The sequence below is a fragment of the Oryctolagus cuniculus genome, chromosome 3, assembly GCF_964237555.1.
Source record: "Oryctolagus cuniculus chromosome 3, mOryCun1.1, whole genome shotgun sequence".
Classification (NCBI taxonomy): Eukaryota; Metazoa; Chordata; class Mammalia; order Lagomorpha; family Leporidae; genus Oryctolagus; species Oryctolagus cuniculus.
The window spans coordinates 90,407,279-90,422,210 of record NC_091434.1 but is presented as its reverse complement, the minus strand read 5'-3'; the positions used below and the strand labels follow the sequence as shown (position 1 = coordinate 90,422,210).

Sequence of the window (14,932 nt, the reverse complement as noted above, 5' to 3'; positions counted from 1 at the left end):
TCTTTTTCTTTAAACCAAGAAGTAAGTAGTAAACTCCTTACATACTTTTTCAGGATTTGTATCTTACTTGCTGAATACTATTAGGGAACAGTGTTACTAAAGATGAGATAGGAAATGAGTAGTCATTTCTCTTATTAAAAATATTTCCCATTAAAATTTTTAATAGGCATTAAAATTATACATTTATGGATGTGACATATCTATCTATATATATATAACATGTATAATGCCAGTTTTTAGTGTGAATTTTTCGATTTTTATAAGCTAGTTAATGCTTAAGTTTAATTTTGGGACCCTTATATGATTTACTATTCTTATAAATGGTAAATTTTTGAGAAATGAATAGAAGTTTGAAATGCATTGTATTCCTTAGAAAATAGATTCTGGAATTCTTTATCTAGATCTGCCAATATGTTTTCCTTTGTCTCCAGTTCTATACTGTGGTGATCTTTAGCTACTAGTGATATTATTTTAAGGTTTATTTGCAGTATCGGTTAAAAGCAAAACTATTTGTAGCATTTAAATGTGAGGTGTAAGTTGTAAATGGACAGTGATATTTTTCAAAGTACTTGAGTTTTTAATCAGTACTATTTTATCTTAGCACCACAGAGACCTTCAGATTGGTCCAAAAGGAAGAAGGAGCCCCTAGGGAAATTGGCTTCTTTATTTAAACTTATTGTGAGAGTGATCTATTCTTTCCACACTCTGAGCTTCAAAGAAGTACATTCTGATACTCTGCTGGCTATTGGCGTCTCAGTCACCAACATTATTTCCAATGTGCTTGGACATATTTCTTTACCTTCTGTAATCCGAAAAATATTTGCAACTTTAACAAGACCTCTGGCATTATTTTATGAAAATGCAAAGTAAGTATTTTGACCTTAATAGCTTTGTTATTAAATTTATATGGTTGAAATAGCTAGCAACTTTGGTTTTCCTATCAGCTTTGTTCTAAATGACAGTTTATTAACTTTAGAGGGTAACATTAGACAATACTTCTGTGATTAGGACAGAAATATAAAATAGAATTTGAAAGTCCTTTTTTGCATGTTACTCACAATCATCCTTAACTTGTGCATATTCAGAATTGCTTATGGAAACAGGCATGCGTATTAATACATGGTAAAAGCATGTATCACATACTACTATGCAAGTATGTATATGGCATGCACTTGATGTGTTGGATGCCTCCTGCACCATTCATCTGGGAATTTGATTCTAATGTCTGCATAAGATTGCATTTCTTTTTTAAAAGATTAATTTATTTATTTGAAAGAGTTAGAGGTCTTCCATCCACTGGGTCACTCTTAAATGGCTTTAATGGCCAGAACTGTGTTGAACCAAAACCGGAAGCCTAGAGCTTCTTCTAGGTCTCCCACATGGGTGCCCAGAGCTCGGGGACTTGGGCCATCCTCTACTGCTTTCCCAGGCCACAGCAGAGAGCTGGATTGGAAATGGAGCTGCTGGGACTCAGACTGGCGCCCATAAAGAATGCCAGCACTGAGGTGGTAGCTTTATTTACCTACTATGCCACATCACTGGGCCCTATAAAATGTTTTAGACTGCATCGCAACAAACAGTTGAACATTATTTGTATATAAATCTTGTTCACATTTGCTGCTATTTAGTAGGATAAGTTGAACTGTTGGTTCTGAGTATACACTTAAATTACCTAATTACTCCTCAAAAATTTAAATTAATAGGCATTGCCTTTTACATTTGAATCAAAATATTGGCAGCATCTTAAAGCCTGAAAAAATTACAAATGACATTTATTAAAGGCGTTTTGAAAGTATTCATTGGTGTTATTTGTAGCAGCCATGAAGAATTCAATCATAATATAATTTCTTTTAAAAATCCATGCAGAATGTTTTTGGAACAGATTTTATACAGTGAAATACAACCCTGACATTTGAACTTTTGCACTTTTTTGGCATTTCATTAAAAATTATGCTTAAAAGAGAAACAAGCAGATTGATAATGAACACGTAAGAGATCTATTCTAGATGATTCCTACAGTTTCTTTAAAAATGGGTTTGTAACGTATTTCATGTATACCAATTTTAAGTTATTAAATCTTCACATACTTTATTATATTGCTGCATGTGTATCTTGTTTTTGTCTTTACTCCCTTATTTTTAGGATTTAGCTTGATGGTAGTGCTAAATTTCGTACTGTTTTGTGTTCCTAGGCTTGATGAAGTTCCTAAAGTTTATGGTTGTCTGAACAACAAGGTAAAAATAGACAGCTTTCCATAAAGCATGTTTTCGTGATAAATTATCCTAATTATAAATTAAACAATTCTGATTTTAAAATGATTGTTTATTTTGAAAGAGTTTTGGGGGCTGGTGTGAGATACATAGTCCATCCACTGGTTCATTCCCAAAATGGCCACAATTGCCAACACTCAGCCAGGCCGGAGCCAGGACCTTCTTCTGAGTGTCTGCATGGGTGACAGGGGCCCAGACACTTGAACTGTTCATTTTCTCCTTTTCCCAAGCCATTAGCCTGGAGGTAGATCAGAAGTGGAACAATTTGAACATGAACCGACACCCACCTGGGATGCTGGCATCATAGGTTGTGGCTTTAACAGTTGCGCCTCCCATAATGCTGATTTCTAAAATTATATTTAATGTTTAATGGATGTTTAAAAATATTGTTTTTGTTTTTTTTTTAAATTGAGTGATTTACTTTAAACTCAAAGGTTTATCTCATTTTGTTATATAGAGGAATTTGGCTCGAATTTTTTAAGTAAAATTTACATAGACAATTTTTGTTCTAATTGATACAGAAATTTTTTTGTTAATGGAATATCTCAATCAAGTTGTAATATCAATAAGCAAAGTAAATTTACCAATGAATCTAAGTTTATAAAGATGGATGATTATGAGAAACTCGTTAAAATTGTTTTATTAAAATTAGCATATTCTGTGACTTGATATTCAATATACTTTGTTTCATTTTTTTCTAGTTAGAAAAGCTACTAGGAGAAATTATTGCATGTCTGCAGTTCAACTACTCTGGAACTTATGACAGTGAATTTCTTGAGCAACTCTCCCCACTATTACGCATAATATTTCTGCATAAGAATAAACAGATTCGCAAACAGAGTGCTCAGTTCTGGAATGCCACATTTGCTAAAGTGACAACATTGAATTATCCTGAAGAGTTAAAGTATGCTAACAATGAAACTTAAACTGTGATTGTATTGTAATAGTATAATTGCTATTCTTGTGGGGAATCACTACATAATTATTAGTTGAATTTCTGATAATTATTAAACATTTTACTTTTTCCTTGATCCTCAGGAGAACTTTGATTTAAAAAATCCAGACATAATTTAAAATTGTCCTTAATAAAAGAAGCATGAAGGGCATGAAATTGATTACTGAAGTTAGACATGGGTTCCTAATACAATGATTTAAAAATTTTTTTAACTTCAGTTTATTTGTAAGGTAGAGACAGAAATCTTGGCATCTACTGGTTCATTCTCCAGATGCTTGCAATAGCCAGTGCTGGACTAGACCAGGCCAAAGCTAGGAGCCCAGAACTAAGAATGGGTCTTTTACATGGGTAGCAGGTACTAAAGTAATGTGAACCATCACTGTTGCCCTTCAAGGTACACATCAGCAGGGAACTGGATTGGAAGAAGTGTAGTCGGGATCTGAGCGCAAGTAGGCAGAATTCCCAAGTGGCAGTTCAATTCCCGCACCAAAATGCTTGTTCCTGTAATATACTTTCCTTCAAAATTTTCCATGATAAAAAGTTTTATAAATTTTGAAAAGTTTAAAACTTAATTCTGAAAAGTATATAGAAATATTCAGATTTGTGTAATTTCTCCCAGTTTTTTTTAAGACTTATTTATTTGAAAGGCAGAGTTACAGAGAGGGAAGGAGAGACAGATTTCCATCCATGGTTCACAGATGGAGTTGGGACAATCCAAAGCCAAAAGCTTCATCCAGGTCTCCCATGTGGGTACAGGGGCCCAAGGTCTTTGGCCATCCTTCACTGTTTTTCCAGACCATTAGCAGGGACCTGGATTGGAAGTGGAGCATCTATGACTTGAACCATTGCCCAAATAGGATTTTGGTGTTGCAGTAAGTGGCTTTACATGGTACGACACAGCACTGGTTGAATCTCCTAGTTTTTTTATGTATGTTCTAAGAAAATAGTCTTTAAGCCACGAGTATTTTGCTTACTCTAAGTTATAATAAAAATGTTCTTGTGGACATGTCATGAGTACTCACCAATAATACCACGACTCAGGTTATACCATTTATGTATTTTTTTTTAAGACCAATACTGAGACAAGCCAAACAAAAATTTCTGCTGCTTTTACCTGGTTTGGAAAACGTTGAAATGATGGAGGAATCCAGTGGGCCATTTTCAGATGCAGTAAGTTCTTGATTTTTGAATATTTGAGTAGTTTGTTCATTGTAAATGAGAGACAGGAAGAACCTGTACGAGAAGTTGCATAAGATTTTCTTGTTATATACATAGTGGTCTGACCTAATTATGAATTAAGGACAGATTTTTCCACATAAAGGTTTTTATGTAAATTTCAAACTCTAGGTGCCTCACGTACTACTACTTGAATAAGATTGTCCTTGTTTAAATATTTTCGGTGTTGCTTTGGGAACCCTGGTGGTAATAGTAGTGTCAATGTGTAAGCAAGACCTACTTTTTAGTTTCTCCTTTCTTTAAACTTCTCATTACTTCTGTCAAAAAAACAAATTGTTGCTCTCAAATCCCCCAACAACTCCCTTATTTTAGTTGGTACTTAATTTTTTTTTAACTTTTATTTAATGAATATAAATTTCCAAAGTACGGCTTATGGATTACAATGGCTTCCCCCCCATAACGTGCCTCCTACCCGCAACCCTCCCCTTTCCCACTCCCTCTTCCCTTCCATTCACATGAGGATTCATTTTCGATTCTCTTTATATACAGAAGATCAGCTTAGTATACATTAAGTAAAGATTTCAACAGTTTGCACCCACACAGAAACATAAAGTGAAAAATAATAGATGGTTCTTTAAATGATGATGAAATCAGATCAGACCTATTGTCATGTTTAATCCCAGTGAGAGTCAAGTTGGGAATCGATAATTTCTTCTTCTTTCCTTTTTTTTTTTTTTTCCCCAGAAGATCAGTTTAGTATACATTAAGTAAAGATTTCAACAGTTTGCACCCCCATAGAAACACAAAGTGAAATATACTGTTTGAGTACTCGTTATAGCATTAAGCCTCAATGTACAGCACATTAAGGACAGAGATCCTACATGAGGAGTAAGTGCACAGTGACTCCTGTTGTTGACTTTACAAATTGACACTCCTGTTTATGGCATCAGTAATCTCCCTGTGCTCCAGTCATGAGTTTCCAAGGCTATGGAAGCCCCTTGAGTTCTCCGACTCTTATCTTGTTTAGACAAGGTCATAGTCAAAGTGGAGGTTCTCTCCTCCCTTCAGAGAAAGGTACCTCCTTCTTTGAAGACCTGTTCTTTCCACTGGGATCTCACTCACAGAGATCTTTGATTTAGGTGTTGTTGTGTGTGTGTTTTTGTTTTTTTTTTTTTTTTTTTTTTGCCAGAATGTCTTGGCTTTCCATGCCTGAAATACTCTCATGGGCTTTTCAGCCAGATTGGAATGCCTTTAGGGTTGATTCTGAGGCCAGAGTGCTGTTTAGGACATCCGCCATTCTATGAGTCTGCTGAGTGTTGATATTTAAATTTATCTGAAGGTTTATAAGTGTTGAAGTTTGAAATGGGCATAATAACAATTACTCAATTATGAGAGAGCATCCTTACAACACTTTTATTCTTATTCAGCAAGAGATGACATGTAACTTCTATAGTATGTAAGAGGGGGAAAAAATGCTACAGGTAGCTGTTCTTTGTTTTTGTCTTGGATAAAATGGAAATTTGTTCCAAATGGCCATCTAGACTTCTTAAGGCTCGGTGGCCTGTGAAAACCATATATTTTGATGTGACATGTATAAGGGTACCTCAGAATTTTCATGGAAAATGGAATTAAAGGATAACTTTAGAGGGTGTTTGGTTTTGTGGTAAGATTCTGCTTGGGACCCTACCTGTGCATCCCATATCTGAGTGTATGGGTTTGACTCCTGGCTCAGCTACAGTTTCCAGCTGCTTGTCAACACTCAATTGCAAGTAATGGCACATAACTTTATTTGGAGCAAAAATATTTTGAAACTCATGTACATAGTGGATTTCAAATTTTTGTTATACCAAAATAAACTTTTTAATTCCATCTGTCCATGAATTTATTTTTATTTTTTTAATTTTTTTTATTTTTTTTGACAGGCAGAGTGGACAGTGAGAGAGAGAGAGACAGAGAGAAAGGTCTTCCTTTGCCGTTGGTTCACCCTCCAATGGCCGCCGCGGATGGCGCGCTGCGGCCAGCGCACCGCGCTGATCCGATGGCAGGAGCCAGGTGCTTTTCCTGGTCTCCCATGGGGTGCAGGGCCCAAGTACCTGGGCCATCCTCCACTGCACTCCCTGGCCACAGCAGAGAGCTGGCCTGGAAGAGGGGCAACCGGGACAGAATCCGGCGCCCCGACCGGGACTAGAACCCGGTGTGCCGGCGCCGCTAGGCGGAGGATTAGCCTAGTGAGCCGTGGCGCCGGCCCTGTCCATGAATTTTTGATGTGTCCTTGTATTAATAGGTTCTGACATACCTGCTTTATTCAGTCTTTTTTAATGTTTGATGCTTAATTGTTTTTGTCTTTAGAAGTATTTCACGTGTAATAAGTAAGATATTTGATTCTAGTACTTTGATTTACTTTACAGTATTTATGTGGTATATCTTATTTTGAGAATTTATAGTTAAATGATACAGAACAGCAGCTGTGAAAGATACACCAAACCTGTTTTCTGTTGTTGAAATTTAGATACTGGTTTTCATTTATTTGATTTTAATAAACTTGAATAATTAGAAGAAATTTGATCTGGAGTGAATAGTCTTTAAATTGGAATTTTCAATAATGTAAAAAAGAAAAAATAGTACAGTTGTGCTTAATGAAACTGTATTAATCTAATAAAACAGACAGAAAATTCACAGTTAAATCTGAAGATAAGTGGCATGGAAAGAAGAGGAAGTGGAAAAAGAGATTCTTTGTTGTCACAAACAAAGGATAAGAAGGAAAACATGAAGCCATCAGGCAAAGTAAGTTTTCCTTTTAAATTAACTGTTGCTTTTGTATTTTAAAGAAAAATTTTAAATTTAAAAAAACTTTTATTTGAAAGATTTCTTTCCATCTCTCTATCTGCTGGTTCCTTCCCAAGTGCCTGCAACAGCTGGGTCTGGGCTAGGCCAAAACCAGGAGCCCAGAAGTTAGTCCAGGTCTCCCACATGGATGGTAGGGACTCAAGTACTTTACCCTTCAACTACTACCTTCTCAGTTCTGCACATTAGCAGGAAGCTGGATTACAAGTTGACTAGCTAGAACTTGATACCCACATGGTGACTTTGCCACATCTCCACCCCAAAAATATTTTTTCAGAGATGTATTTAATGGACATTTTACAATAAAGCATATAGCCATGTAAGGATATAAATTTTAATTAGAGGGAGAAGCTCTAAAATGGTAAATAAAAGTTAGGAATGATAGTTTGTTCCAGAAAGACTTCTATGGGATAGAAGGATAATCTGGAAGTCTGGGGTGGTGATTCCTTCCTAGGAAAGTTCAACAAGTCTGTTAAACTTAGCTTGATACAAAAACTTAGAATCAAATGATTAATAGTCTCCTTGAATTGGAATGACTAACATATAGTAGGAGAATATTTTTGAATACTTGTTCTATTTAGAACTGCTATTACTTTGAAGTTTAATATTTTGATTACAAAGAGAAACCATGTCTAGGTAAGACTTCTATTTTAACCTCAAATCTAAAACTAAATTTCTTGCCAGTTGATAGTTAACTGACTTTCAGACAGTAGTTCTCGAACCCTTTGTGCCCTCTAACCAGTAATGGTGATTGGGGAATTTTGAAACTATTGCCTTGGTGAAATTTCCTATGTGTCAGCCTAAAATACATGCTTATCCATGTGAATTTTTTCTTTGAGATTTTTTTTTTTTTGGGAGGCGGGTGCTGTGGCTTAGTAGGTAAAGCTGCTGCCTCTAGTGCTAGCATCCCATATGGGCGCCAGTTGGAGGTGCAGCTGCTCCATTTCCCATCCCACTCTCTGCTATGGCCTGGGAAAGCTGTGGAAGACGGCACAAGTCCTTGAACCCCTGTAGCCATGTGGGAGATCTGGAAGAAGCTCCTGGCTTCTGATCGTTGCAGCTCTGCCCATTGTGGTCAATTGGAGTGAATTAACAGATGGAAGACCTCTCTCTCTCTCCCTATGTAACTCTGACTTTCAAATAAATAAATCTTTTTAAATTATTTGGAAGTCAGATTGCCCTCTGTTAGTTCACTCCCTAGTTGGCTGCCATGGCAAGGGCTGGGTCAGACTGGAAGCAGGCGCTTCATCCAAGTCTGCAACATGGGTGGCAGGGGCCCAAGCACTTGGGATGTCTTAACTGCTTGTCCCAAGGCATTCAGAGGGAGTTGGATCAAAAGTAAAGCAAAGCAGCTTGAACCAGTTTCCAGATGGGATGCTGGGCTGGAGCCAGTGGCTTTACATGCTACACCACAACACTGTCCCCTGTCCATGGTAATTTTTCAGGGACCTACTAATTTTTATTTTGAAGATTTTATTTATTTGAGAGGTAGAGTTACAGACAAAAGAAGAAATGAGACTGGTTTTCGATACACTGGTTCATTCCCCAAGTGGCTGCAATAGCCAGAGTTTACCCTATCCAAAGCCAGAAGCTTCTTTCAGGTCTCCCATGACAGTTGGTGCAGGGGCCCAAGTACTTGGACCATCTTCCACTGCTTTCCCAGGCCATAAGCAGAGAGCTGGATTGGAAGAACAACTGAGACATAAAGTAGTGCTGATAGGGGATACCGGTGCAGCAGGCAGAACCTTAAGACTACTGCACCACAATGCCGGCCCCTAATGTTTATTTCTTTATTATTTATGTGTAGGAAAAGAAAAATAGAAGATTATACCATTTTGTTAATCATAATTTTTGTAGGGACTTGAACTTCAAGCTTCATAATCACTATTCAGAAGTTAGAAATGTTATTTGGCATGAGGTATAGCAGTTATGTTGCCACTTGGGATACCTGCATCCCATATTGGGGTGTCTTGTTTGAGTCTGTATTATGTTCCATTTCCGGCTTCCTGCTAATGCTCAGATTGTAGGGAAGCAGGAGATGGCGCAGATAGTTGAGTCCCTGACACCCACATGGGAGACCTGGATTCAGTTCTGAGTTCCTGGCTTCAGCTTGTCCCAGCCCAGGATGTTGTTGGTGTTTAGAGAATGAACCAGCAGATGGAAGATATCTCTACATCTCTCTCTGCCCTTTAAGTAAAATGAAGAAAAAGGAAAAAAAAATTTAGATACTTGTAGGTAAACTGACGAAATACTGGAAAATAACTTAGAAACTCAAATGTATGGTTATTATTTAGTATATTTTTTCTTTTGTTGTGGAGGAAAGTGTTATGAGCACATGTAGTCAGCTCTCCTAGTCACATCATTCTACTGTTTATGCTTTTCAAATCTGCAGCTGAAATTAGATTCTTCATCTTCAAAAGTAAAGAATGACATGCCTTTAGAAGAAGAAAAATCTACTGATTTTGTGTTTATCTCTCCAGAAGAAAATGAAGCGAAGGAAAGAATCTTAACTGAACATCAAAAAGAAGTACTCAAAACAAAGCGGTTTGTAGGCCTTTTATCTGAAATTCTATATTTATGCTTACATTTCATGCAGAAAAGTAGCACTTCATTTTTACAGTGAAGATAATGCCACTTAGTTAATGTGCCAGATGTTTCAAAACTGAATTTCTCTAGTGAGGTATGTTGTGGGGTAAAAGATAATTAACATAGAACATGTCAAGATTCAAATTTAGGTCTTGATTTCATTTTGTTTATAGAAAAAACATCATGGTAAAACTTGATGTATAATTTCTCATTGTAGCAATATTAGATTTTTTAAGTTGCTTATTGAAAATCTTTTTCAGATGTGATATTCCTGCAATGTATAATAATCTGGATGTTTCACAAGATACCTTCTTATCTAGTCAGTACAGTCAAGAAGAGTCTATGTGAGTAATGAAATTGTCAGACTTATATAATTTCCTACTTATTAAGTAATTATAAATAACCTCCTAATATAAATATTTATTTCAGGGAAATTTCTACTTCTACCAAAAAATCAAAGGAAGATTCCAAGATAATGATTAAGGTATAGTCATTATTTCATGTTTCAGAGTTTTTAGAATCACCCTTCCATTTTGGAATCTTGGAACCTCAAATTACCGGGAGATGTTTGAGTCTTAATTTTGTTAATTTTCTGTTTAATCTCTTTTCTCCAACTCATACACTAGCAGGATTATAGTGTCTGCATGCATACACATATTGAAAGTAAATATATTTGCCTTTTATTGGATGCTTATAATTAGGAACACAACCTAAATCATTGGTCAGCATTGCCTTTTTAATATCTTTAATACATGCAGAATGTCAGTGATTATTTTTTGAGTTACTAAACCTTAACAAAGTCTAAAATTTTCTCAAAGTCCAACTGTGTCCTGGCTAATCTATATCTATCTCTATGTATACATTTTTGTGCAGGAGGAGCAAATAAAGAGTGACATTGTCAGTTCTCAAGATGTGATGGAAAACTGTGGTATGGATGAAAATCTTCAAAACACTCCCCTTTCAAATAATGAATCTGGTTCTGTTGATGAAACCAATCCAAAAATGTTGAACATTAATGATGCCAAAAAAAGAGCTTTAATTTCATCGAAGCCCACAACTGAATGTACATCTAAAACAGACAACTCCTCTGTTGCCAGCAGTAGCTCCATTTCTAGCACTACTATGTCTGGAACTCCTCCACAGCCTACAAGTCGGAGACAAACTTTTATTACCTTGGAGAAATTTGATGGTTCAGAAAATAGACCTTTTAGCCCTTCCCCATTGAATGATATGTCATCACCTGTTACAGTGAGAAATAATCAAGAATACATGAGTAAATCAGACAGTGTATCAAAGACAAAGAAAAGAGAAATGACTCTTTCACAATGTGACTCTGAAAAAATAGTGAATGGAATTAAGAGATCAGGCCGCAGATGTAGTAAAGCTGAACAGTCGGGGAATAAAAGATCTAAGCCCTTAGTGAGGTCTAATCAGGAGAAAAATACTCAGGAATCTGAAGGCATAATAGCTTTAGAAAATAACCCAGCTTGTTTGCTTAATCAAACCGAGTGTGTGTCAGATAATCAAACTCATCTTTCTGAGTATACAGTAGAATATGAAGATGCAAAGCTTAAACCAACAGTAGAAAATGTTGTATTATTAGAAAACAGTACTGTAGAAGAGAGAAGCACAGAGACTAATTTAGATTCCAAAGAAAATACACCCCCAGCAGTAATACCAGCAGATCAGATGGTAAATGAGGATAGTCAGGTTCAGATAACTCCAAATCAGAAAACACTTAGGAGATCATCAAGACGACGCTCAGAAATATCTGAGTCTACCACTGATAGCCAAGATAAAGAAAACAATCAGAAAAGGGAAAGACGTAGTAAAGAAGAAGAAAAAATTCTGCAGAAGAGTCCATTTCATGTTAAAGTTGATGTGTCACCTAAGCAAAAACTGACTTCAGAACAAACTGTACAGGAAAATTTAATTGAGAAAGACAATTTACTTGAGAAGACTAGGGGAGAAACCAGTGCTAATGGTGAAATTGACCAGAATAAAAGAAAGTCAGACGTTGAAAATATTGCTTCTGAGGGAGATGGTTCCCAGGACATTGCAGATAAGTCCTCTGATAAACCATTAAGGGGGCGAACACGTTATCAAACAAGAAGAGCATCTCAGGGTTTGCTTTCCAGCATTGAAAACTCAGAATCTGATAGTTCTGAGGCAAAGGAAGAAGGCTCTAGAAAGAAGAGATCTGGGAAATGGAAAAACAAAGGCAATGACAGTGTTGACATTGAAGATCAAGAAGAAAAAACAGTAAAACAAGAATGTATGAAAGTTGAAAATCAGACATATGATTGTAAAGCAAGTTCAGAAGTTGATTCAGATATAAAATCTCAGATTTCTGAAAAAGGTGACAGTACTATAATGCTTCAAGATTCTACAGTATCTTCAGATTTATTGCATATTTCTGATGATGTACCCAATACTCATGAAGGGAAAAGTAAAACTACCAAATGTGAAGAATATTACCTTACAAGCCCACCTGTGCCAGAATCAAATCTGAGGACTAGAAATGCCAGTAAAAGATTACATAAGCGAGATTCTGTTGATGATAACACTATGGGAGAATCCTCAAAAACTGGGACACCAGACATTCCTTTGCTTTCTGAAAAAAGTCTACAAACCGTTGAATGCCAACATAAGAGAAGCAGGAGGGTGAGGAAATCTAAAGGTTGTGATTGCTGTGGGGAAAAGTCACAGTCTCAGGAAAAGTCAGTCATTGGGTTAAAGAATACAGAAAATGATGAAAAGATTAGTGGGATAAAAAAGATTGATGTACAAACAGCTGTAACTTTATCAGAAACTTCTCATCTGTATTCTGAAGCAAAATTTGTTGATGAGCATCACAGTGTGAATTTTCATTTTGATCTCAAGGAGGAGAATGATACTGGTAATGACTTACTAGTTGTACCTGAAACTGACTTGAAAGAAAGTGTTATTCAAGAATCTCTTCCTTCTCAAGTAAATTTTGAAGAGAGCGATAACAGTGTTTCCATTGAAGTGAAAAATGTTGAAAGCCAAGAGCCAGCTAATAAAAAATTTAGATCTGTTGGACCATGTATAGGTGATCCCAAGAACATTCAACAGGAATGTTCCCCTTTTGAAACTGAAGAAAAACTGGAAGGTGCCCCCCAAAAAGAGTCAACCATTGTTAATGACAAGAATTCATATAAAGTAATGGTAGACTCTAATCCAGAGGAAATGGAAGCTATGAAATTGGATGGAGAAAATGAAAAACTTGAAGTTAATTCCTCTGAGCAAGAGAATGCCAAAGCTGATTTGGTTGGAAAGGCAGCAGTAGCAGAAAATAGTGAACGAAGTGATGAATCGGAACCAGACAGAGCTGAGATACTGAATACTGAAAAAACTGCAGCTGAGGAATTTAATGTGAGTATTGATCTTTCTGAGAATACACACATAAAACTGGATGCTCAAAACAAGACTCCTGAACAATCAGTTGTTGACGTAGGTGGAGGAAGGGATGAATCTAATCAAGGCTCATCTGAAGAGATAAATGCCAACCTGGGCAGCTGTGACGAAGCAGTGATCAGTGATGTGAATGCTGAAACTGACCATGTCAAGGAAATGGAGGACAGAGACATGATTATGAAAATCTCTAAGCCTGAAGAAGCTGAAATAAAGAGGTTGAATGTAGAAACTGATGCTGTTCCTGATGCACTTGAAATGAATGCTAAGGAACAAAAGGTTGACTCTGAGAAAACAGAAACAAATAATGAACTTGATAAACTTGAACAAACGAAATCAGATGACAATCAAATGGTCCTGGAAAATGATACTTTACAGGATGTTCATCACACTTCAAAGAAAGTGGAGGAACCATTACATTCCTTGACATCTGAAGCTGTTGTCTCTGAACTGATAAGAGAAGACAATAATGTGTCTCCTCAAAAATTAAGGGAACTTGATCCTTTACTTATGTCAGCAAATGAAAGTCCAAGTGGCATGCAGACTCGTTGTGTGTGGTCTCCTTTGGCTTCTCCATCCACCAGCATTTTAAAGAGGGGACTAAAAAGACCTCAAGAGGATGAAAATTCATCACCTGTTAACAAGGTAGGTAGAATAAGGCATTATAATAATGAGCCCAGTATGTGCTTGGAAGTTTTAACTGTATCGGTCACCTGGCGAATGACAGAATTATGATTACTCAACTCTTTACTTAGAATTATTGTTCTAGAGGAAGAGGCAGGGGGAATTAAGGTGTTGAAAAAAGGAAACTGAAGCCCTTTTGGTTATCATTTGACAAAATGAAAGATACTTAAAATAGCTATATACACGGTTAACCTTTGGTAAAATTGGGACAAATCTCAATCTCTAGATTCTCAGTGTGATATATAAGAAAAGCAGATTTAGGAATTTAGGTGACACTGACTGCTACCGATAAAACAGATAAACCCCTTAAAGTGTACTGGGATGGCATGCTGTTCACTTAAGTGTTTATATAAACTGATTTTCCGTCTGTATCTGAAAAATCCTTAAGCTATTTCATTCTCAGTTTCTGGATATGATTTCATTTATAGTTTTATTAGCATCCTTATCTCCTGCACTTAACAAACTTTAAACTGCACAAAAACCTATTAGGAAACAAGGGTTATTTGCATGTTTCTTAAGGTTCTGATCTTGTACATTGCATGTGGTTTGTTGAATGAATGAGTAAAAATCAAAAAAAATGGTAGTACTTTAGCCCAGCAGCTGAGATTTGTGATGCCTGTGTCCTGTGTCTGAGTGGCTGGGTTCAAGTCCCACCTTTGGTTCCCAATTTCTACTTCTTGCTGATGCACACCCTGTAGGCAGCAGGTGGTGACGGCTCAGATAGTTGGGACCCTGACAGCCATGTAGAAAGCCTGAACTGAATTCATAGGTCTTTTGAGAGAACCAGCAGGGGTCTCTGTTAGCCTCTTAGGCATTTTAATTTTTATTTTCATTTATGTAACTAACTTTTCTGCTTAAACTACTTTCAAAAGGTGTTAGGAAATTCTGCAAATTTTTAGTTTATTTTTCCCCTATTTAACTCTGAAATTGCAAAGAAAGTTCTCCATCCATTGGTTCATTTTTCAATTGCCTGCAGTGACCT

General features: G+C 36.5%; 1 protein-coding gene across 3 annotated transcripts in view; it reads left to right on the top strand.

Moving 5' to 3' along the window:
* The window catches only part of RIF1 (replication timing regulatory factor 1), a 77,917-nt gene that overhangs the window by 52,230 nt on the left and 10,755 nt on the right, over window positions 1–14,932 (top strand). For all 3 annotated transcript variants that reach the window (XM_008258578.4, XM_008258579.4, XM_002712162.5), the window contains exons 22-30: window positions 602–866; window positions 2,192–2,234; window positions 2,972–3,174; window positions 4,296–4,395; window positions 7,066–7,185; window positions 9,638–9,789; window positions 10,092–10,175; window positions 10,261–10,315; window positions 10,705–13,911. In XM_008258578.4, the coding sequence (XP_008256800.3) occupies window positions 602–866; window positions 2,192–2,234; window positions 2,972–3,174; window positions 4,296–4,395; window positions 7,066–7,185; window positions 9,638–9,789; window positions 10,092–10,175; window positions 10,261–10,315; window positions 10,705–13,911 (4,229 nt within the window). The remainder of the gene's footprint in view (window positions 1–601; window positions 867–2,191; window positions 2,235–2,971; window positions 3,175–4,295; window positions 4,396–7,065; window positions 7,186–9,637; window positions 9,790–10,091; window positions 10,176–10,260; window positions 10,316–10,704; window positions 13,912–14,932) is intronic.